Here is a 24629-nt window from a genome sequence, read left to right as displayed (position 1 = left end):
GTGGATGTATTTCTTATTTGAATAAACTTCCATCAACCTTCCACGAAGCATGTTGAACTTATTTCACAGCACCTACTGATTTACCCTAAAATTCGAGGGCGGCGAAAACGCGCCACCACCCTGCTGCTTCACATTACTGCTCCTCCTCAATTGTAGTTCTTGATGATGCTTAATGCCACGAGGACTGCCCAGAAACTTCCCTCCCCATAATCCCGCTGTCATAGCCTTTCCCAGAGTTGCTGCAGACATAGAACAGGTTTCTTCCGCTTGTAACTGTTTCCGGCAGAAGAGTGCCCTTTTCCGTTTCCGGGCCGCTGCGTGGTGTTCTTGATGTGTGCACACTGCTCCTGTAAAGATGGGAGAAGTGGAAAAAGTTGTGCCGGAGGGTCCGCTGTTGTCGCTGGAACCGGGGCGCCAGAAGGAATTCCAGCAGCGCGTGCGGGGTGTGAAGCAGCGGAGCGAGGTGAGAAAACGGAAGCATAAGATGCAGCGTTGAAGGACGGGGACTGCAGAGATCTAGGATCATGAGCTCTCGGAGCAGGGTATACGTCCAGGGCAGTAAGGAAGGTGTGGACGTCGTGCGTTCAAGAATGAGTTGAGAGTAGTCCTGGAAGCAAGGCCAAAAGCATTTTGAAGAACTGTGACCATAGAGACCGCTTCTGAAGTACAGTATATGTCAAGGTACAAGCACAGAGCGAAATGGTGTTGGTAGTGCATGTACATAGCTGCCAAGTTTTCAGATTGCTATGTGTGACATTTTCATAATTTCAGTGTAATTATGAGTGACATTTAATCAACTATGAGTGACACTTTCTCGAGAGCAAAATCAAGCAATGAATACGAGGGAGACGTATAAATATCAGAAATTGCACCCATTTGAGTAACGAGAAACTCTAAGATCTTAAAACTGCTGCAAAGCATCAGAAATGGAAGAGCACTACACTAACCAGTGCCGGCTTTAGCACTAGTGGTGCCCGGTGCGACAGTATTTGTAATTTGTAATTGCATTTATTTATCTCTTACTACAGCACGCTGCTCCAGACCCAAGGTTAATGGTTAGTTAATTGCTATTGTGTTTAGTCTTATGTGCTCTAGGCAGACCATTCCATGCAGTCATTTCAGCTTTTTTTTTATGTTGGATTAAAGTAATAGTGGTGGGATGCAATCATTAGTGGAAGGGAGATTAATACAGGAGTTAGAACAGATTGGGTATTGTTATGTTACATAGGTATGACTTTCAGTGGAAGGAATAGAGATTGTGATATCGTAAGTGAGTTTGGGAAATTTGCTGAAATAGATTATAGTCAACCGTGCATATGTCAGAGTAGGTTGGGTTTGGCGCGAGAAGGCATACTTAGGATGGAAGGGAAGAAAAGGGACATTTGAAGAAAAAAAAAGGCAACCCATTTGACGTTTTAATTGAAGGACAGTTTTTTTATGCCAGATTTAAGGAATGTAGTGAATATTTTTGAGACAGCATGCAGATGAGGATGCAAGAATGTAGACAGAAAAGTTATTCACTTGTGAAAATTGTGATTTGTTTTAATAGATACTAGAATCGGGTAAACCATCTCGCTGCTGCTAGGCTACTGCCAGACCATCCATCCAGCTAACTCAGCTGATCAGTTCAAGGGTTGAAAGTGAAAAATAACAGCTGGGCGCCACGCATGTTGAGAAAATACATGGGAAATAATGTACATGTTCAAAAAGAGATTCTGGTGTTTACCCTAAGATTTGACTCCGAGTATGAATTATACAGCAGAATGGGATACATTTCAGTGCCTCTATTTTGCATTGGCACCAGATGAAAGATGAGGACAGCTCCCCAGACAGTGGAAGTGTATTACCTGCATTCCAGTAGCTGGAGGGTAGTGGACCCAAACACTGGTGTGAGTGAGGGATGGTGAAAGGGCTCCATTTCCAACTTCAATTAACAATTTTCTTAGCAAGGGGCTGCTGATTCGACTTCCTGAAGCTCTGCTCTTTTTAGGTCTCAAAAGACACACAATTGATGGACGGAATGCAGAACAAATCAAAACATTCACCCCTAGTCAAGAGATCTGGGTTAAATCCATCATTCTTTTGCTCACCATGCCACCCCAGTTTAGACCTGGCCATATGCAAATCAGTCTTGACCCTGTGCCTCATGGGAACAGTCCAGCCTGAACTGCCAAGCCAGGTCCTCCCTGGACCGGGAACAAGCATCCTAGGACCGATTTCGGGGTTTCACCCCTCTTCAGCCAGGATAGCTTGATTCCAGTGGCACAGTGAGCCCAGGACCCACGTCTGGGCATACCTGACGCACTTAGGGCGAGTTCGGGCTGGACTGTTTCCATGAGGCACAGGGTCAAGACTGATTTGCATATGACTGGGTCCAAACTGGAATGGCATGTTGAGCAAAAAAACAATGGATTTAGGCCCAGATCTCTGTACTGGGGTGAATGTATGACATTGTTCTGCATTCTGTCCATCAACTGTTGTTTTTACTTTTTAGGTCTCGGCCTGACGTAGGCAGAGCGCATGCGCTGCCTCGTCATACAAGGCTTTTTGGAATCGATATGATTCCAAAAGCCTCGTCCCAGCTCTGCCTTACGTTTTCATTTGTGCGTGTCTTTGTGCGTCACAAATTATGCCAAAGCCAGTGCAATGATTGCACTGTAGGCATACCACTCGCTGCTTGTTGCCACCCTGTCGCCACCCTGTCTATTTTGATCCACGCCCAGCAGGATTGGCTCTCTTACCGCGGCGTGACACCGAAGGTTTAGTATTAGCTTGCCGCACTTTTTTTGTACTTTTTTTGTATGCTTGTTGAACATCTTTAGATTTTCCTTCCCTCTGTGGGTAGTTGTGGCTACATCCATGCATTTTACCATGTATTTAATTTATAATAGAAAAAAGCAAAAGTAAAAAAACAAAACCTTCTGTAAGAGGTACAGACCTTTCATAGGGATTTGTCAACGCCATAGTAAACAATTGTAGGTGTTGGAGGTCAGCAGTGTCTGGGTGCACTCGAAGGCACTTCACAAAGTAAACACGGCTAGACAAAAGCCACAGCTGGTCTGCACCTGCTGGGGGAGGTGGCACGAGAGAGGAGGCTGCTTGTTATCCTAACTTCCCAGCAGCGGGACCACCCTTTCCCTTATCTGTCAGCACATTTATCGCCCTTCAGAGCAGCCCCGCCATCTGTCTCTTGCCACCCTCTGTCCCACCCGCACGTATGCGTCACTTCTCTCGGCTTGCTTCCTTGTGTGAGTGCGAGATCTCCGCGTCGTTACTCGAGTGGTACAATATTCTGCCATGGGGAGCTTTTTTATGTGCAAGGGTTTCACGCGCCCTGTAGATGAAACATTTGAGAGTCCGAACAACACAAACCCCGCTTGTTTCTGTTTTATAACACCCACCCCTCATGTATCAACGTGTTTGAACTAATCCCTGTGTGGCATGGATGTCGAATTGTCAATACACCAAAATGGCAGCGACAGTGACCCATTTCACACCCAATGACTTGAGAGGGCAGAGCCCTTGTCACGCCCCGTCCCCCGAAAACACTCATATTTTCGCACAAGGGTTTGAGGGGAGAGGAAGGAATACCATCTTCAGTCCTGTTTACTTCTTTCCAGTTCTCCTTATTCAGACCTGAAAATCCGTGATACCAGAGGACAAGGCAGAGGTTGCATTTTGATACCCCCGCCTATTATCGACGCCCTTACAATGTGCCATTGATAATCCGAAAGCCAGTTTATTGTCTTTAATTAGCACTTATGCAGCACACAGTCTCAATAAGTATGGCATCGCAGCGCCTTTAGTTTGTCACAGGTGTTACTTTACAAACTTTATCCCTGCAACCCGGAGTCTGATTCAGTTTTTGTGTGATCAGCTTGATGAGAATGTCATTTGCATTATAGGTATAAAAATGCATTTACATATGTACCGAATACAGTTCCTCTCTTCATTTATGCAGAGAAGTGTGGCTCAGCACGCCACACCTGATGCGAAGAACACATGTATCTGGGACACCTTGTGTAGAGAACATCACACTGGCCTGCTGCCCACGGAATTCCTGCAGACATCACAAGTGTCACTCATCGAGAGTGATGGTCACTCGTATAAAGTTTTTGATTTAAAGCAAACCTGTTTTGAGCAGTGATGTGTTATAGCCTTTACGCTGCCTCACCCTCAATTCTTGACTTTAAAAACCATTATCAATGTAAGTGCAAACAAGTCATACCAAACCATTTTGCATAGAGAGACCACTTCCCAACTCTTTAAGTGGAGCACCTAAGTGCAGTGTCTCATCTAGATGGGTGGGAGAGACATGAAAGGGAAAGCACAGTAAGGAAAAGTAATGTGTAGCATGTACTTTATGCATACTTGTATCATGCAAAAAGCTACGGAGTGCATAAATGACAAACATAGAGGTAAATGAAAGGGGAGATCTAAAGGATGAGTGAGCAGAAAATATAACGGAACTCAAGCATTGGCAAAGCCAATTGGTCTCGCATGGATTGGCTGCCAGCTTTTTGGCTTTGTTAATGCTCGTTTTGTATCGTCATTACTTTTGTACAATTTTATTATTGACATGCCCCCTCCAATATATAAATTTTGATTAAAAGCAAAAATATTTTTGTAGTGTCCAGAAGAACACATTAGTATTGTAGTCTCTGCCAGACAGGCATCTGCTTTGTGTGAGAATGTGCTTCTTGTGAAAGGCCAGAATGCCGCCATTCCCCGTGAAGCTAACCAGTGGCTGAAGTGGGCTAACCAGCTGCCATATGCTCTAGGGCCGTGGTACTCATAGTACGGCCCACGGGCCACCAGCGGCCCGGCAAGCCTTCATTTGTGGCCCGTGGACCTTGCAGGAACTGTGCCCATTTTTTTTCAAAAGTGTCAGTAAACACTGAAGAGGATCACTGGAGCCTGCGCTGATTCAATACGTATTCACTATGTATGCTCCAGTGACCCTGTTCTCTGCTTGCCACTGTGACGTCACACATGGCGGGAAGCAAAGGCCCTTTAAAAGTCAGCCTTTGTGCTTTCACAGCTGACTTTTACAGGGCATTTGCTTCTTTGTTTGCGCACAACATCATCTCCGTACCAAGGCTTGATCTCCACTCCAGTTGATCTCCATCTGGTCAAAGCTTGCGTGTTACAGAACATAAAATATGTTTGTAACAAAAAAGTTATGACAAAGAAAACAAGCATTAAAAATGCAATAGGTCTCACCTTTTATTAAGTTAAAGCCATTTGCTTTACTATACAATACCATTAGCAAAGCAAATGGCTTTAACCTAATCAAAGGCGAGACCAATTGCATTTTACTCACTCTCTACTACTCACTCTCTACTACTCTCTCTATTCTCTACTACTCTCTCTATTCTCTACTACTCTCTCTATTCTCTACTACTCACTCTATACCTACCCCTCTACCTCTACCTCTACCTCTCTCTGCCTCTCTGCGCGCACACATATGTAGATATAAATATGTGTGTATATATAAGCATATGCATATATATATATATATATATATTCACTGAAAAAACCATAGGTTTCACACACGTTATAGTTAGGAATTAGCATTTAAAAAACCTTAGAAATTCAGTGAAAAAACCATAGGTTTCACACATGTTATAGTTAGCTGGACATTTTACTCGTAAAAAAACAATGAAATTGCCCCGTTATAGTTAGTTCAGCTAACTATAACTCGCGCGCCCGCAATGCACTGCTGATGACGTCACATATTACATCACTCATGACATGGTCAGTGACATCACTCATGACATCACTGATGACATCTCAAATGACATCACTGATGACATCACTGATGACATCATCCTTGTGATAGAGTGGCAGACCTCCTCTCACCTTAATATAAGCTTTGATACACACATTCAAAAATAGAGACTAAAAATTTCAAAACAATGGACATACCAATACCAGTTACAACAACCTCTTCAGTAATTCTAAGATCCACATACACATCCACTCATTCACCAACAGTCCTATACAGTCACTCATACATGTACTCACTCATCATATGTACTCATACATCTATACATCCTGTTACACAATGCCACTCATCCATAGAGTTACTCACACACATAGTCACTCATGCTAATAAAGAATCAAACATACATTTACTTGCATATACAGTTATACACACACCACCACACTTACTTCTACGGAAACTTACACATACTTAGTCTTTTAAACAATCACTTATAGAAACACATACTTATTCATACAGGAACTCTTTCAATCTCTCACTTTCACATATACTCACATATATACACCAATAGTCACATATACTAGTTTAAAACGTATGTAGTTACTCCTGAAGACACTATTGAGACAGTCATTCACTCACTAACACACCCATACACACACTCATCCACCCATACAGTCCTGCACACATGCTGTGTTCAACACATACAAACAGTGAGTCACTCATTCATGCACCGATGCACTACGTAATACCCCCCACCGAACCATGCAGACACTCAGACTGATACTCAAAAAAACAACTAATAACCTAAATAGGCACCCATGTAGCTACTCACCAACCCATGCAGCCACTTATACACAAAGTGAGAGACTGATACAGATATTTACATATTTAAACATTATTCACTAAGCCATGTATTCACTATGATACACTTAATCAGTCAGTTACACAATCAATTTTTCAAAAACAAATCATCCATTTAGACACTTATATACCCATTTATTCTTCCATCGACCATGAGATATACATATATAAAACATATTTAATTTTCAGAATAACACACATTCACTAGATGATGTCATCAGTGATGTCATCAGTGATGTCATTTGAGATGTCATCAGTGATGTCATGAGTGATGTCACTGACCATGTCATGAGTGATGTAATATGTGACGTCATCAGCAGTGCATTGCGGGCGCGCGAGTTATAGTTAGCTGAACTAACTATAACGGGGCAATTTCATTGGTTTTTTTACGAGTAAAATGTCCAGCTAACTATAACATGTGTGAAACCTATGGTTTTTTCACTGAATTTCTAAGGTTTTTTAAATGCTAATTCCTAACTATAACGTGTGTGAAACCTATGGTTTTTTCAGTGAATTTCTAAGGTTTTTTAAATGCTAATTCCTAACTATAACGTGTGTGAAACCCATGGTTTTTTCATTGAATTTGCAAGGTTTTTTAAATGCTAATTCCTAACTATAACGTGTGTGAAACCCATGGTTTTTTCAGTGAATTTGCAAGGTTTTTTAAATGCTATTTTTTTTTTATATTCTTCATTTTTTTCAAACATATTTTTATTTTAATTTTCTTATCTTTTATAAAGACTATGCTTTAATTTTTAAAATCCTTAAATATTTTTTTTATATATATTTTTTAAAATAAACATGTAAAATTTATTTCCAGATTTTTTTTTTTTTTTTTTATAGTACGCGTACCGTAAGCTCACGGTAAGCGTACGGTTTACGCAACGTCCGTAATCTATCTACGCTGCTTGCGTATAGTTACGCACTTTGCGTAGCCGCGCGTACTGCGCGTGGGACGCGTGCGCGCTTACGCAACACGCGCACGTTACGCGGAAGTGCCGGGAAATGACTGTTATGCGCATGTGCGCAAGCGCGTGTCTTTTTTACGCGCACGCGTACTTTTTGCCGTAAGCGCACCGTAAGCGTACCGTAAGCGTACGGTAGGTCATGTGATCTTGAAACACAACTTTTGATTGGTTGAAACTACTTTCAGTTCTAGAACTCTCCTACACCACACCCATTCCCCTCATTTCTGCTTGTGATCCCTTGGGAGAAGGAGCTGGTTTGTCTTTGGGATACGATGGCAGAACAGCAGAGCTCTTCTGAGAGTGAGGCTAGCACCAGCAGCACTGTCTTGAGGCAGAGAGAGAGGAAAGTAAAACCTTCTTATGTTTGGGATTATTTTACTTTTCCAGAAGGCCAGCAAAAGGTGAATGCACCCTTAGTTACTTGCAAGCTGTGTCAGCGTGTACTTTCTAGAGGTAATCCTGACAGGAAGTATTCCTTTGGGAATCACACCATGATGAGGCACCTCAAGGATGTACACAAAAGGACACATGCTCAACTTTTTGGAGGTAACTCTTCAGAAAGACGAGCCAGTACATCCACAGCAGCTCAGCCTGGACCATCACCTGCAGAGCTTACTCCTTCTTCTGCAGCTCAGGTGAGCCCTTCATCTGTGGGGGGAGAATCTCCTTTTGCTGGCCCTCTGGAAATGAACCCTCGATTTCGGAAGGTTGATATTCATTGCACATTTTGTAAAGCTCTAATTTGTTATAGGGAGACCAGTGTTTCCCTAGTGAATAACAAAATAGATCAGCACATTTGTAGCTTTGAATGATTTTCCCATGGTTCCTTTCCTCTGTCCCTGCATGAACACAACGGTTCTTTTAAGAGCCAACCTTATCTTTCATCTTTTTTTTACATTTTTTTTAAAAAACTTTTTTTTTTTACCGTACGCGTACGGTAAGCGTACCTTTTTTTTTATTTTTTTAAAAAAACACTAAAAATCATTTTTCACATTACAAGGTCCTTGAAAGACTACAATTATTACTATTGACTTACCATACTCACTGAAAAAAATATTTATTCATTTGTTTTTTTAAAAAATAGTTTTTAAAATGGTTGTAGTTTACGAAAATTTTCTATATCGATCTGAAAAAAAAGAAAAAAGTATTAATATTTTTAAAACATTTTATAATACAGTACACATATTTACATTTTTTCCCAAAAAATATTTTTGCCTTATTTTTGCTGTTTTCAGAATATATTGCATTTCACTATAAATTGTGAAAGCAATTGCATTCATCATTTTACAGCGGGCAAAAAAAAATAACAATCTCAAAGATTGTATTAAAAAAGCCCAGAATCTCTTCTCACTTAAACTTATCATTACAGAAATGCATATTATTCTTAAAAAATGTCATCTAAAAACAATACTTTTTTCTTTAAAATACCGTCTGATATTTTTGTTTCAGAAGTACATTCACAATAATATATCTCAAATAACTCCAAAATACATCTGATTTTATTTCCTTTAGGCCAAATAGTATTTTTTATTCTTTCCCTGGAATAAATTTCCAAGGGAAAACCATTAAAATTCTAAAGTTTAATCTGTCCAGATCTCACCGATTCTCTGTAACATTTTGGTTCACGAAAATTTTTCGAATAATTTATTTAGTCCACAATAGAATTGCTTACTTTTCCACATGGCCAAATAGTAATTTTTGAAATTATTTTTGAAAAAATTTCCAGTGGCAGTCCAATAACATTCCAAAATTTAAAATGTGCAGAAGTTACCGATAATCTCTAAATTATTGGTTTTTCAAAATTGCATTAAAAATTTAAAAAGTCCACATTACAATTGGTTATCTTTCCTTTAGGCCAAATGATAATTTTAAAAATCTTTTTTCTACAAAATTGCAATGGTAATCCTGTAAAATGGTAAAATTATTTTGTCCAGATCTTGCCAAGTCTCTCTAAAATTTAGGTTTCAGGAAGATTAGATAGGAATTTGCTAAATCAAAAGGCAAACGTTGTTTGAAAATCAATTGGGAATCATTACACAGTGTCCATCCTTTTTCACATTTTAGATAAACTGTGTAATGTCCAGAAGTAACAGTAGGTCCATCATGGAAAATTATTGCAACAGTTACAAAAGTTTTTCCTGAAATTGATAATTGCTGTCCTGTAAACTTCTTTATTAAAGTATCCAATTTTGAACCATCAGCTCTACATCGTTGCATCATTAAAATTACATACTGTCCGTATTCCCTTAAAATTAATGTTGATAACATGTCAGAATTACACTCACCACATTTCATGCTATGATTAGCATCTTTAACTAAGTTTGCAAAAGTGACTGTTTTACTCTCTGGCAATGTCAAATAAATAAACCTTTCATTATCAACAATAGAACCACTTATATTATAACAATTATCACAACTATGTTCCCATTTATAAGAGAGACCAAAAAAAATGTCAATGGGAACTCCTTCTTCTTCCACTACCTGAAGAAAATACATCAAAAATTCGTGAGCATCTTGCTGTTCATTTTGAGAAAACTGTGTTCGTCCTGAACATACATCTAAAAGTTTTCTAATATCAGTAGCACTTTCTATTTGAGTTTTATCTTTACTCAGCTTTTGAAAAAGGAGACTGAGCTCTGAACAGAATCTTTTTCCCTGATTTATTATTATCTGCTCTTGCAAACTTTCCAGATAAAAAGCAACATTCAGCACTACATTTGCGTAGCAGTTGACACCAGAGCTATTTTCAAAATGACATCCTACAACCTGTTCTTCATTTTCCTTATTCTTTTTGCTTGCAATTACATCACTCCTCTTTTTTTTCCTCTTCTCTACATCTTCATTACAGATATTCTCATTTCTCCTTTTACGAGAAACTACACGTTTCTCCAACACAGGATACTGACCTAAATGAGGAGCATAGCTTCTTCTTAATCTATTATACTCCTTTACACAGTTTGTATCAGCACTAACTTTTGAGTCATCGAAGTCTATCATGAATAAACCTGATAATGTTTTGACTCGTGACAAAGCAACATATGCCATACCTTCTTTGAACACACTAGATCCAATGTTCACAAATGCACAATCTACAGTCAATCCTTGAGACTTGTGAATAGTTACAGCATATGCTAGAGAAAACGGAAACTGCTTCCTACGTACATATAAGTCTTTCACAAGCATGAAACGAACTGAACAACGACAAATGTCTTTAACTTCCTCTATCTGATCAAATTTTATTTTTAACCATTCAATTCCATCTTTTTTCTGATAATTAATAAAACCCACAACTCTTCCCATCGCTCCATTTACTAAGCCTTTTTCAACATCCAAATTTCTCCTTAAAAACACTCTACAGTTCATGCAAACATATAGATTTTTTTCTAATCCTGCTGTTTTGGAGATGTTCTTCTCTAGTGAGTCCAATTTATTTTTCAGTTTGCCTGTTACTGTGACAGTAATTCTTCCATCCTCAATTTTGTCCACTGCTTCCAATTTCATGATCTCTTCCTTTTCCAATTTCAAAAGCTCCTCATTGAATATTGAGCATTCACGTAGAGTTGGCATTAAGCAGATGACACTTTTGTTTTCTGCAATGTTCTTGTATATCTTCTCTGCAACTATTTCTTCCTTTGGAAATAAATTATGTAGCAGCCGAGTCTGTAATGCTTTTTTGCCAGCTTCTGTGAGTAGTCCAATCCTGATATCTTTCAGAATACTTCCATATTCTTCATCGTTTGCTTGCCTCATATTAGTTGTAAGTTCCTTGTACTCAAAGAAGGACCAAATATTTGTATTACCGATGCTTCCCAATGACTTCTTCGTGTCTTCATGTGTCACAGTATTAAACACTGGTTGTCCTTTAACCGGAGTAAGTTGCAAAAGATCCCCAAAAACGATGACGTGTTTTCCACCAAATAACACGTCATAGTCTGTCTTCAAAATTTGCTGCATTCTTAAATGCACAAAGGCAAGCATTAAGTTTGATACCATGCTCACCTCATCAATAATGAGAACTTGCATCTTCTTCAATACTCTTGAAACTTCCAAGCATGCTTCTCCAGTTAGCTTGTTGAATTGTATTTTGTTCTCATGCTCCACTGGTAACATTAGCAAACGATGTAAGGTGATTCCTTTTATGTTATATGCTGCTAACCCAGTTGGAGCAGTAACCACACAAGACAAAGTAGAATCTGTTTTTTGCTTTAGGTAGCTTCTGATGACTTTAATTAGGAAACTTTTTCCAGTGCCAGCTTGTCCGCTTACATACATCCTGATTGGATGAAATGATGTGCATGAGCACTCTTTTTTTTCATGTAGAAATCCGTGTTCAATTTTGTTTTTGATCTCTTCATAAATTTGTTGCTGCTCTTGATTCAGTTGTCTTTCCAAATTTTCTAAGTCTATAAATTCTTCTTGAGCTTGATTCATAGCCGTTTCCACTTCATTCATGGCTATTGATGCTTCATTTTCAACGATTGGTTGTCCTAGGGGATCTTGACTGTATGTTCCTGAACTTTGGCTGTCCTGAGAACTGTCTCTAGCAATTTCTGCTGCAATTGTAGTTTCCTGTTCAATTTCTTCATTTAACATTTGCAGATAAGTTGAGAATGTACTGCATTGTATGCTGTCTTTGCAAGCATTAAAAGAATCTTCATAGCTCTGGAATTCTCCCAGTAGTTCATCCTCTGAACGCCATGGTTTAAACAACTGTAAAAGAGCCAAGTAGTAAAATTCTTTCTTGTCGGTAGTGTCGCAACTCAGCTTCCGGTGATTTATCAAACTTCCTTTGGTTTGCTTCACCAAACATCCTTCTTCACCAACGACTTTATATTTTCCATTATTGATGTCTTCTGCAGCTTTCCGTGAATAAATGTAGTTCTGCAGCACTTCATAGAGACACATGTTCTCCAGATGATGACTTCTCTTGGGATAATATGTGTCCAACATGTTTGTTTTCAATATATCTGTACTTTCAGGTTCGAACTGTGCCAAATATTCAATTTCTCCAACAGATTTCAGTACCCGATTTCTCATTGCTGCAAGGCCTAAACTTGCCCAAATTATTCTTCTTGACTTCGAGTAGAGACTTGCAGAAGATAATCTATCTGAACATTCGTAGGATCCAATTTCTCGATGCGATAACATCTTCAAACTGAAACTGTACAGCTTCTTACTGACAGTCTTCTCGTGAGAAATCTCTTCCCACATTTCCTTCAATTCTGTTTTTTCTGATTTCGTAATGTAAGACGTTACATATCGAGCAACAGCAATGGAATTGTCAGCAACATACTGTATATCCATGTTAGCGTTCCACATGGATAAAATGACTGGGTTGTAGTCATTTATATTTTTTGATTCTTCTTTTCTTTTAAGGTTGTAGGTATTCTTAGGTGATTTTCTTGTGATAGTATGTCTCACAGCTGACATAAAACTGTTGACTCTTCCATTTGTAAGAACAGGTCTAGGAAATCCAAATCGACATTTAGTGTAGTATTTTTCTTTGCTCTTGTATTTCCGTCGACAGTATTTTCCACACCGATGACTTTGGAAACGTAGAACTTGCTCCTTTAACTTGTACTCTTCTGTGCTTTTAGGTATAGCACATGTTGCATATTCTTCAATGTAAGATAACACTGCTTCATCAGTATCTGTTCCAAACTTTGGGGCATCCTTGATCCACAGCAGCATATGAATATGAGGAGCACCTCTTGCCTGGTACTCTTTTCTCCAAAAGAAATCCACTACTTCTCCAAGGGGTGGATTTTTTTTATTGCAGATGAAGGACATCATAGCCTCAAATCTATGATTGAAATATCTGCAAACATTAACCGGATCCAATGAGCACAGTTCTCCTGCTGTCTTGTATTCGATGTTTTCAATGTTTGAATTGGCCTCTCGTAGAAAATCCAGTAAATCATCCCAAGCGTACTCGGCGCAGCTTAGGGTAAGGAACCATGTTGGTGTTCCTAAATTGCGTAACATGCATTTTAGTTCACCATGGCGTCGGTACCAATATTCATTTGTCCCACGCTGACAAGCCATCAGATTGATCAGTTGTGTTTCCAAATGATCATCTCGGTGCTGCACTTTCTCCATAAAATCCTTAGCAGACACATTTTGTAAATGTACTCCACTTTTTAAAATGTGATTTACTGCATAAGACAGTGCAGACAAGTCGCTTTCAAATAAAAGATGGAACAAATAAGGGATACTTTGTCGAAATCTGGGATCTTCAGCATATAGTCTTGTAGTCCGATACTCAGAAGCTGGAATCTGTTCCGGACGTTCATCGTATCGTCCTCCTTTTCCTTTAGGAAACAGCTGGGGAAAACATCGAGCTTCCAAGCTCTCCTCCCATACACTCACGGGATTTCCTTTTGCTTTCTTCATCTGAAAGAGATCAATATTGTCTCCCATAACTTCTTTCGAATGGAGAGGATGTATGCTAAAATGTTCATAAATTTCTTCTTCCTTTGACTTGTCCACTTTTTCAATTTGTCCACTTGGTGTTTCTGTATCTCCTTGTAAATCTTCTTCTTCTTCTTCTTCTACTATATAAATTGATTCATACCATTTGTTATTTTTTTTCAAATACAAATTTGCTCTTTGTACTTTCCGCACATCTACCAGCTCCTGCCAAATCTTCTTATTCTTTGTAGGTACACCATTAACCAGAATAATTAATGGTTCAGTTTCCAAAGTATCCGCATCAATAGTTTCCATATTTTTTTTCAAATCCAAGGGCAAATACACCACTCTACCTTTTAAACCTCTCACTAAATCTGAAGGAGGTAATTTACCAGTTTTGGGCTCCATACGTACTATGGTCTGGAACGGATGAACACATTGAATGAGTATAGACTCATATGTATTTAATTCAGAAAGTTCAGCAGGAATAGCATCCAATTCTAAATTATTATGTACAGCTCTGGTCGGCATTCTATTTTCCTCTAACTTGTTGTAGCAGTATTTACAAATACGCTGATCTTCACCCAATTCAAAACAATTTTCAAGAAATATATATGTTGCAAAATCCATCCACTTATAATTATCTTCATTTTCACTCTTTCTGTAGAGATCAACATTCCTAGTTTGTTTTCTATAATGAGTTCTGCGGCAACAAATACAAGTAACATTTGGTCTTTCATTAGAGACTATTGCAAATTTTGTTATGTGATCATTAAATGTCTTACTTACACAAGGTTCTACATTCTCTTCCACTTCTGCCTCATTTACTGTGTCCTTCTCTGCACTGTTTTGTTCAGGACCAAAGTAACAAAACTGAATTTCATCAACAACCTTCTCTACATCTGATACCGTTCCTCGGAACAGAGCCCTATTCAATTCATTTAACTTTATTGCTGGACTTTTGGCAAAATACAACCGTCTCACAAACTTTCTCATTTCAGTATGATGAACAGCCAGCATCCTAAAATGATGGAAAACACTATTGCACACTTTTCTAGATAGACAAGCAAGAGAATGACCCTGCAAACCAGTATTCTCTCTCACTCTGCATGGATCCAGACTTTGAAGCACCTTAATCTTTTGTTTTACACTTTTTTTACTATATTCTCTTAGAAACTCTCGAAATCTGTCAATAGATTCCTGACGCACAGTGCAAATACTACTACAATTCCAAGTGTACACTGGGGCTTTAGGACGTCTCCCCATTGCCTCATCTGCCATCACTTGTACCTCATCTCTTGGAACCATTATCTCCTTCTCCATTATGCAACCATTTTTTACTTCGTATGAACGACCTCTGGTGTCAACTGCATGCAGCAAACTATTACTTTGAAAATAGCTCTCTTCATTAAAAAAAGGTTCACTACTTGAGCTATGCATCCACTTTCCTAAAAACACTTTACAAAAATTTGTTCTGTTCACTACTCTTTTGCTTTTGCTTTGTGATTTCAGTACATTAACCATTTTATCTAATGTACGCATCCTATTCAAAATTAATATGAATAGTTTCCTTTTTAATTCTAATGCCTTTGCTGCAATGGCTTCAATTTCTTTTTTTCTCTTATAATATTTAGCCTTTTGCTTATATTTCTTTATATCCTTTATCAAATTGGACATAACTCTTCTCTGAAACATTTTTCTACGTATCTCTTTAAATGCTGTTTTTCTGTTTATGTTAAACTTTTCAATTGCAGAAGGTATATTTGCATTAACTAAATCCTCAATTTTTTGCTGTTCTGTAGGTTTTGTTACATTTTTCCGAGAACAGACATTTTGTACATTTTTGTTTGTTTTCAATATTTTGTTTAGGAATTGTCTTTTTTGCTTACCAGAAGATTTTTTCTTTTTCCCAACATCAGCATCTTCTACTAACTTTGGTCCTCCAGTTGTCCTCAAATATAGTTTTTTTTTTAGCGTTTTTTGAACTCGAGATTTTGTAGGCATCTTAAATTTTGTTCACTGTTCTTCAGCAATACCTGCAAAAAAACTAAAAAAAAAATTCTTTATTGAATTTAAATATATTACTACATTTCTTTTCACAATAGTCACAAAACGAAATTTCTTTGCCAATTTGAATGCACACAAACTCCTCTTTTTTTTTTGGGCAAGTGAAAATCTGTATAACAAACTGTCACATTATGAAACCAAGCTGTTTTTTTTTCAGACCACCACCGTGTGTATTCTCTGTGACTGCCTACACTCCAGCAGGGGCAACCAGCCTTAGTGATGCTGAATGTATTTGCATTACAGACTTAAACCTGAAAACCCCACTCGCTTCTAATTACTGTGCATGACTATACATGGCAAGCACATGGGTGTGTGCTAAACCTCTGCTTCTTCCCCCAAAAATTCGCTCCTCTTTTCCATCTACTGCAACTGTGAAATCACCAGAGCAAGACGCAATACATTTCTGCCTATAATTCTTCTATGCACACAGAGTCATGTTTTCACATTAGTGCCAAAACGAAATTTCTTTGCCAATTTGAAAGCACACTTACTGCTCTTTTTTTTTCGGGCCAAGTGAAAATCTCTTTTTACACTTTGAAATCACTTTTACAGACTGACACATTCTGAAACCTTTTTTTTAAATTTATTTAAATGCACATGTCCAAGCTGTTTTTTTTTCAGACCACCACCGTGTGTATTCTCTGTGACTGCCTACACTCCAGCAGGGGCAACCAGCCTTAGTGATGCTGAATGTATTTGCATTACAGACTTAAACCTGAAAACCCCACTCGCTTCTAATTACTGTGCATGACTATACATGGCAAGCACATGGGTGTGTGCTAAACCTCTGCTTCTTCCCCCAAAAATTCGCTCCTCTTTTCCATCTACTGCAACTGTGAAATCACCAGAGCAAGACGCAATACATTTCTGCCTATAATTCTTCTATGCACACAGAGTCATGTTTTCACATTAGTGCCAAAACGAAATTTCTTTGCCAATTTGAAAGCACACTTACTGCTCTTTTTTTTTCGGGGGCAAGTGTATATCTCTTTTTTCAATTTGAAATCACTTTTACAGACTGACACATTCTGAAACCTTTTTTTTTAATTTATTTAAATGCACATGTCCAAGCAGTTTTTTTTTCAGACCACCACCGTGTGCATTCTCTGTGACTGCCTACACTCCAGCAGGGGCAACCAGCCTTAGTGATGCTGAATGTATTTGCATTACAGACTTAAACCTGAAAACCCCACTCGCTTCTAATTACTGTGCATGACTATACATGGCAAGCACATGGGTGTGTGCTAAACCTCTGCTTCTTCCCCCAAAAATTCGCTCCTCTTTTCCATCTACTGCAACTGTGAAATCACCAGAGCAAGACGCAATACATTTCTGCCTATAATTCTTCTATGCACACAGAGTCATGTTTTCACATTAGTGCCAAAACGAAATTTCTTTGCCAATTTGAAAGCACACTTACTGCTCTTTTTTTTTCGGGGCCAAGTGAAAATCTCTTTTTACACTTTGAAATCACTTTTACAGACTGACACATTCTGAAACCTTTTTTTTTAATTTATTTAAATGCACATGTCCAAGCAGTTTTTTTTTCAGACCACCACCGTGTGCATTCTCTGTGACTGCCTACACTCCAGCAGGGGCAAACAGCCTTAGTGATGCTGAATGTATTTGCATTACAGACTTAAACCTGAAAACCCCACTCGCTTCTAATTACTGTGCATGACTATACATGGCAAGCACATGGGTGTGTGCTAAACCTCTGCTTCTTCCCCCAAAAATTCGCTCCTCTTTTCCATCTACTGCAACTGTGAAATCACCAGAGCAAGACGCAATACATTTCTGCCTATAATTCTTCTATGCACACAGAGTCATGTTTTCACATTAGTGCCAAAACGAAATTTCTTTGCCAATTTGAAAGCACACTTACTGCTCTTTTTTTTTCGGGGCCAAGTGAAAATCTCTTTTTACACTTTGAAATCACTTTTACAGACTGACACATTCTGAAACCTTTTTTTTTAATTTATTTAAATGCACATGTCCAAGCAGTTTTTTTTTCAGACCACCACCGTGTGCATTCTCTGTGACTGCCTACACTCCAGCAGGGGCAAACAGCCTTAGTGATGCTGAATGTATTTGCATTACAGACTTAAACCTGAAAACCCCACTCGCTTCTAATTACTGTGCATGACTATACATGGCAAGCACATGGGTGTGTGCTAAACCTCTGCTTCTTCCCCCAAAAATTCGCTCCTCTTTTCCATCTACTGCAACTGTGAAATCACCAGAGCAAGACGCAATACATTTCTGCCTATAATTCTTCTATGCACACAGAGTCATGTTTTCACATTAGTCCCAAAACGAAATTTCTTTGCCAATTTGAAAGCACACTTACTGCTCTTTTTTTTTCGGGGGCAAGTGTATATCTCTTTTTTCAATTTGAAATCACTTTTACAGACTGACACATTCTGAAACCTTTTTTTTTAAATTTATTTAAATGCACATGTCCAAGCTGTTTTTTTTTCAGACCACCACCGTGTGTATTCTCTGTGACTGCCTACACTCCAGCAGGGGCAACCAGCCTTAGTGATGCTGAATGTATTTGCATTACAGACTTAAACCTGAAAACCCCACTCGCTTCTAATTACTGTGCATGACTATACATGGCAAGCACATGGGTGTGTGCTAAACCTCTGCTTCTTCCCCCAAAAATTCGCTCCTCTTTTCCATCTACTGCAACTGTGAAATCACCAGAGCAAGACGCAATACATTTCTGCCTATAATTCTTCTATGCACACAGAGTCATGTTTTCACATTAGTGCCAAAACGAAATTTCTTTGCCAATTTGAAAGCACACTTACTGCTCTTTTTTTTTCGGGCCAAGTGAAAATCTCTTTTTACACTTTGAAATCACTTTTACAGACTGACACATTCTGAAACCTTTTTTTTAAATTTATTTAAATGCACATGTCCAAGCTGTTTTTTTTTCAGACCACCACCGTGTGTATTCTCTGTGACTGCCTACACTCCAGCAGGGGCAACCAGCCTTAGTGATGCTGAATGTATTTGCATTACAGACTTAAACCTGAAAACCCCACTCGCTTCTAATTACTGTGCATGACTATACATGGCAAGCACATGGGTGTGTGCTAAACCTCTGCTTCTTCCCCCAAAAATTCGCTCCTCTTTTCCATCTACTGCAACTGTGAAATCACCAGAGCAAGACGCAATACATTTCTGCCTATAATTCTTCTATGCACACAGAGTCATGTTTTCACATTAGTGCCAAAACGAAATTTCTTTGCCAATTTGAAAGCACACTTACTGCTCTTTTTTTTTCGGGCCAAGTGAAAATCTCTTTTTACACTTTGAAATCACTTTTACAGACTGACACATTCTGAAACCTTTTTTTTAAATTTATTTAAATGCACATGTCCAAGCTGTTTTTTTTTCAGACCACCACCGTGTGTATTCTCTGTGACTGCCTACACTCCAGCAGGGGCAACCAGCCTTAGTGATGCTGAATGTATTTGCATTACAGACTTAAACCTGAAAACCCCACTCGCTTCTAATTACTGTGCATGACTATACATGGCAAGCACATGGGTGTGTGCTAAACCTCTGCTTCTTCCCCCAAAAATTCGCTCCACTTTTCCATCTACTGCAACTGTGAAATCACCAGAGCAAGACGCAATACATTTCTGCCTATAATTCTTCTATGCACACAGAGTCATGTTTTCACATTAGTGCCAAAACGAAATTTCTTTGCCAATTTGAAAGCACACTTACTGCTCTTTTTTTTTCGGGCCAAGTGAAAATCTCTTTTTACACTTTGAAATCACTTTTACAGACTGACACATTCTGAAACCTTTTTTTTTAAATTTATTTAAATGCACATGTCCAAGCTGTTTTTTTTTCAGACCACCACCGTGTGTATTCTCTGTGACTGCCTACACTCCAGCAGGGGCAACCAGCCTTAGTGATGCTGAATGTATTTGCATTACAGACTTAAACCTGAAAACCCCACTCGCTTCTAATTACTGTGCATGACTATACATGGCAAGCACATGGGTGTGTGCTAAACCTCTGCTTCTTCCCCCAAAAATTCGCTCCTCTTTTCCATCTACTGCAACTGTGAAATCACCAGAGCAAGACGCAATACATTTCTGCCTATAATTCTTCTATGCACACAGAGTCATGTTTTCACATTAGTGCCAAAACGAAATTTCTTTGCCAATTTGAAAGCACACTTACTGCTCTTTTTTTTTCGGGCCAAGTGAAAATCTCTTTTTACACTTTGAAATCACTTTTACAGACTGACACATTCTGAAACCTTTTTTTTAAAATTTATTTAAATGCACATGTCCAAGCTGTTTTTTTTTCAGACCACCACCGTGTGCATTCTCTGTGACTGCCTACACTCCAGCAGGGGCAACCAGCCTTAGTGATGCTGAATGTATTTGCATTACAGACTTAAACCTGAAAACCCCACTCGCTTCTAATTACTGTGCATGACTATACATGGCAAGCACATGGGTGTGTGCTAAACCTCTGCTTCTTCCCCCAAAAATTCGCTCCTCTTTTCCATCTACTGCAACTGTGAAATCACCAGAGCAAGACGCAATACATTTCTGCCTATAATTCTTCTATGCACACACAGTCATGTTTTCACATTAGTGCCAAAACGAAATTTCTTTGCCAATTTGAAAGCACACTTACTGCTCTTTTTTTTTCGGGCCAAGTGAAAATCTCTTTTACAGACTGACACATTATGAATCCACCATGTGTAACTACAACAAAAACAATTCCCATTTCTATTATTCATTTCTTAAGTTACCACATACATCCCCTCTCAAACTGTAAACTCACCTTTAAAATTAGTTAGTTGTGAAAGAAATGTGTCACTCAAACAGCAGATTATCAGAGCCAGGATCTCTGTTCTGTACACCTCTCTCCTCTCAGCAGAACCAGATAATGGCAAACTTTCCCTCTATTTTTCCACACATATACATGTAAGTTTCAAATCTCAGTGCTTCCCCCTTTTTTTCAAATGTAATGACACATTTCTATTGGTTGAAAACCAACCCTTTTCCAAAAGTACCCTGCCCCCAACTTGACTTCTGCCTAGTACCCTTCCCCCAACTTGACTTCTGCCTGCTACCATAGCAACAGCTCATGGAACACTGCTGTGTGCAGTTAGGTCAGAAGTTCGACACACAATGTTTCAATTCCACAGAGCAAGAGTGCTTGACTTTTCAAACCTAACTGCAAATCCATAGTACTGTTCTTTGGTTACACATTTTTTTGTACCAATACAAAACATGCTTCTATTAATTTTCACATACAGCCTAGTTTTTTTTCTAGAATGGTATGAAACAGCCAATCAGTTCTTTTTGTTTTGTAAAAAATATGTATGCCTCCATTTCCAAACTGTCTTTCTTTTCATATTGCCATTCTACTGAAAGACACCTCCTGAGTGCATCCAGTTCTCCTTTGAAGATGTTCACAGTGTGGATTGTAGGGCACAGCTATGTCTTCTGGAGTGAAAAGTTTGCAGAGAAAACAGATATGGTGAGAGACCTTGCTTTGCCAAATGTAGACATTAAATGGATTGGTCAGAGAGGGTTAAAGTGGCACCAATTGATGCCATTGGTGAAATCCTTCATGCAAATCCAACACCCTGACCTCATAATAGTGCACTGTGGTGGCAATGACCTAGGCACTTTGACTGGGGTAGGTCTGGAAATGCTTATGAAGGACACCTTTGCACAACTGTTTACACTTTTCCCTAAAACTGCCTTTGTGTTTTCCAACATATGCCAAAGGCAAAAATGGAACTGGTCCAATCATTTCTGTCCACAGATTGACAAAGCAAGAAAGCACGTCAACAAATCTGTTTCTGCTTTCCTCCGTGACTATGGTATGGGTGCCATTTACCACAACAACTTGCGTTACGACATGCAAGACATTTATAGAGGAGATGGTGTGCACTTCAATGATGAAGGGAACAGAGTCTTCCTCTTGAACCTTAGACTCTGCATCGGTACTTACTTGTAGGTACCACTAAAAAAATGACTCCATAAACACAACAGCTCTTTTTAGAGCTCCCTAATTTCTAAACTCTTAAATCTGATTTTCATTTATTTATTTTTATTTTTTTTACCGTACGCTTACCGTGAGCTTACCGTACGCGTACCCCGTGATTTTTTTTAAAATCAATAAATGTTTTTTTTGTACTTTTCTGTCCTTCTTTGACCCCCTTACAATTGTTAGGGGGTCTGTAACTCTCCTCATTGCCCCCTTTCCTTGTTTTCACTCTTTTTTTTCAGAGTGAAATACACAAAATGGCGGCCGCCGCTTCCTGGTTTCGGCCGATTCGAATGTTTACTAAGATCTAAGAGCCAATCAGAATCGCGCTCGCGCACGCCACCGTACGCTTACCGTAAGCGTACGGTAAGCGTACCGTAAGCTGGCTCAGATATATATATTGATTTAAAGGCTATTTTCTCAAAATCAACTGAACTGATTTACACCAAACCTACAAAAGGCACTTCCTTGACCTACGGACTACCTCTCTGCCAAATTTCTAGTAATTCTGTTCAGCCGTTCGGGCTGTAGCCCTGTCTAAAGGTCCTATGGAAAAATGCATGGGAAAAACGCGTTTTGGGACCCCCCTTTTATCTCAGCCCCCGCTTGACGGATCCCCCCGAGACTTTCAGGGTAGGAGCGGAGCGTAGCGCCCCACCTATTTTGAGAAATTCGCGAGGATTCGTCGACCGGCGCCAAAGTTATTCAAAATAGAATGTTGAGGTTTTCCTATGGAAACGTGGTCCTAACTATAACTACCTACTGGCGACCGCCAGTAGGTAATATATATATATATATATATATATATATATATATTCACTGAAAAAACCATAGGTTTCACACATGTTATAGTTAGCTGTACATTTTACTGATAAAAAACCAATGAAATTCCCCCGTTATAGTTACTGTAGGCAACTATAACTCACGCGACCGCAATCCTCTGCTGATGCTAATACTGTATTTAGACACTTATTTGCCCATGTCTTCTTCCATTAAATTTTAGCTATACATATATTACAAATATTTTTTTTTCATAAAGACACATATGTCATCAGCAGAGGATTACGGTCGCGTGAGTTATAGTTGCCTACAGTAACTATAACGGGGGAATTTCATTGGTTTTTTATCAGTAAAATGTACAGCTAACTATAACATGTGTGAAACCTATGGTTTTTTCAGTGAATTTGCAAGGTTTTTTAAATGCTAATTCCTAACTATAACGTGTGTGAAACCTATGGTTTTTTCAGTGAATTTGTACGGTTTTTTAAATGCCAACTTACTTTGCGCCATTCGTGGCGTGTGCGCCCACTTAACGCAGTTCGCGCACCGTGCGCGCACAGTGAGCACGCGGTGCGCTTCGCGCACCGCGCGCCCACTTTACGCAGTTAGTGCCATGCACGCACGGTGGTCACGCGGTGCGCTGCGCGCACCGCGTGCCCACATTATGCGAGATGGGCCATGTACGCACGATGCGCTTCGCGCACCGTGCGCACATGGGGGGCATATGCGCATCGTTGTGAAATGTTTTGTTTATTAATTTCAATTATTTCATAAGCCATGCACAAATGGTGCCCTTCGGGCACCATTTGCACATGGGGTGGGGAGAGTGTGGATACTTTTTTTTTTTGAAAATTTTTTTTTACCGTACGTGTACGGTAAGCGCACCGTAAGCGCACCGTAAGCTGGCTCAGATATATATATTGATTTAAAGGCTATTTTCTCAGAATCTACTGAACAGATTTACACCAAACCTACAAAAGGCACTTCCTTGACATGAGGACTACCTCTCTGCCAAATTTCAAGTAATTCTGTTCAGCCGTTCGGGCTGTAGCTGTGTCTAAAGGTCCTATGGAAAAATGCATGGGAAAAACGCGTTTTGGGACCCCCCTTTTATCTCAGCCCCCGCTTGAAGAAACCCCCCGAGACTTTCAGGGTAGGAGCGGAGCGTATCGCCCAACCTATTTTGAAAAATTCGCGAGGATTCGTCGACCGGCGCAAAAGTTATTCAAAATAGAATGTTGCGGATTTCCTATGGAAACAGGGTCCTAACTATAACTACCTACTGGCGACCGCCAGTAGGTAATGTGTGGATATATATATATACATAGATTCATATATATACATCTGCATATCTATTTAAATACAAATATAAATGCATGCATACATATACATATATGGATACATATGCATGTTATGTACATGAAAGTTTGAAAAACACTAATAAAAACAAAGCGAAAAAGCCACCTAATTACAAACAGAATTGCTTTAACTTAAACAAGAGCGAGACCTATTGCATTTTCAATGCTTGTTGTAGATGCTACAGGTGAATACCAGTGGTGCTGCAGGGGACCCTTCAGGTGAGGCCAAGCATTTGGCTACCTCAATCACACTTTAGTGAAGTGTCCTCACACCTCTTTGTGCCTCTGTTGTGGGTGTTCCAAGCTGGAGGCAGTCCTGCTTTGAGGGATTTTACTACACAAAGGCTGTGATTGAATCTCAGCCTGGAAGACATTTGAAATGTAAACATATTGAAATTTACCTTTCCCTGTCGGGAA

General features: G+C 39.2%; 2 protein-coding genes across 2 annotated transcripts in view; one reads left to right on the top strand and one right to left on the bottom strand.

Annotated features, from left to right (window-relative positions):
- Positions 1 to 268: 268 nt before the first annotated feature.
- LOC146856844 (MKI67 FHA domain-interacting nucleolar phosphoprotein-like) overlaps positions 269 to 24629 on the top strand; it is a 92400-nt gene continuing 68039 nt past the window's right edge. Inside the window, exon 1 of the mRNA XM_085647276.1 lies at positions 269 to 463. Coding sequence (XP_085503402.1) covers positions 356 to 463 — 108 coding nt within the window. The 5' untranslated portion in view covers positions 269 to 355. The remainder of the gene's footprint in view (positions 464 to 24629) is intronic.
- Positions 4377 to 20966, bottom strand: LOC146856845 (uncharacterized). The gene is made up of 3 exons (XM_085646739.1): positions 20857 to 20966; positions 10321 to 16012; positions 4377 to 4388 (listed from the first exon to the last, which is right to left on the bottom strand). Exons 2-3 carry the CDS (start codon positions 15967 to 15969, stop codon positions 4377 to 4379), a joined length of 5661 nt encoding a protein of 1886 aa, XP_085502865.1. The 5' UTR covers positions 15970 to 16012; positions 20857 to 20966.

The sequence above is a fragment of the Triturus cristatus genome, chromosome 3_2, assembly GCF_964204655.1.
Source record: "Triturus cristatus chromosome 3_2, aTriCri1.1, whole genome shotgun sequence".
Lineage (NCBI taxonomy): Eukaryota > Metazoa > Chordata > Amphibia > Caudata > Salamandridae > Triturus > Triturus cristatus.
The sequence above is the reverse complement of the archived record's forward strand: the minus strand, read 5'-3'. Positions and strand labels throughout refer to the sequence as shown.

Excerpts from the sequence above, each read along its gene's own strand:
- LOC146856845 (XM_085646739.1), bottom strand. The coding sequence starts at position 15,969 with ATGCCTACAAAATCTCGAGTTCAAAAAACGCTAAAAAAAAAACTATAT.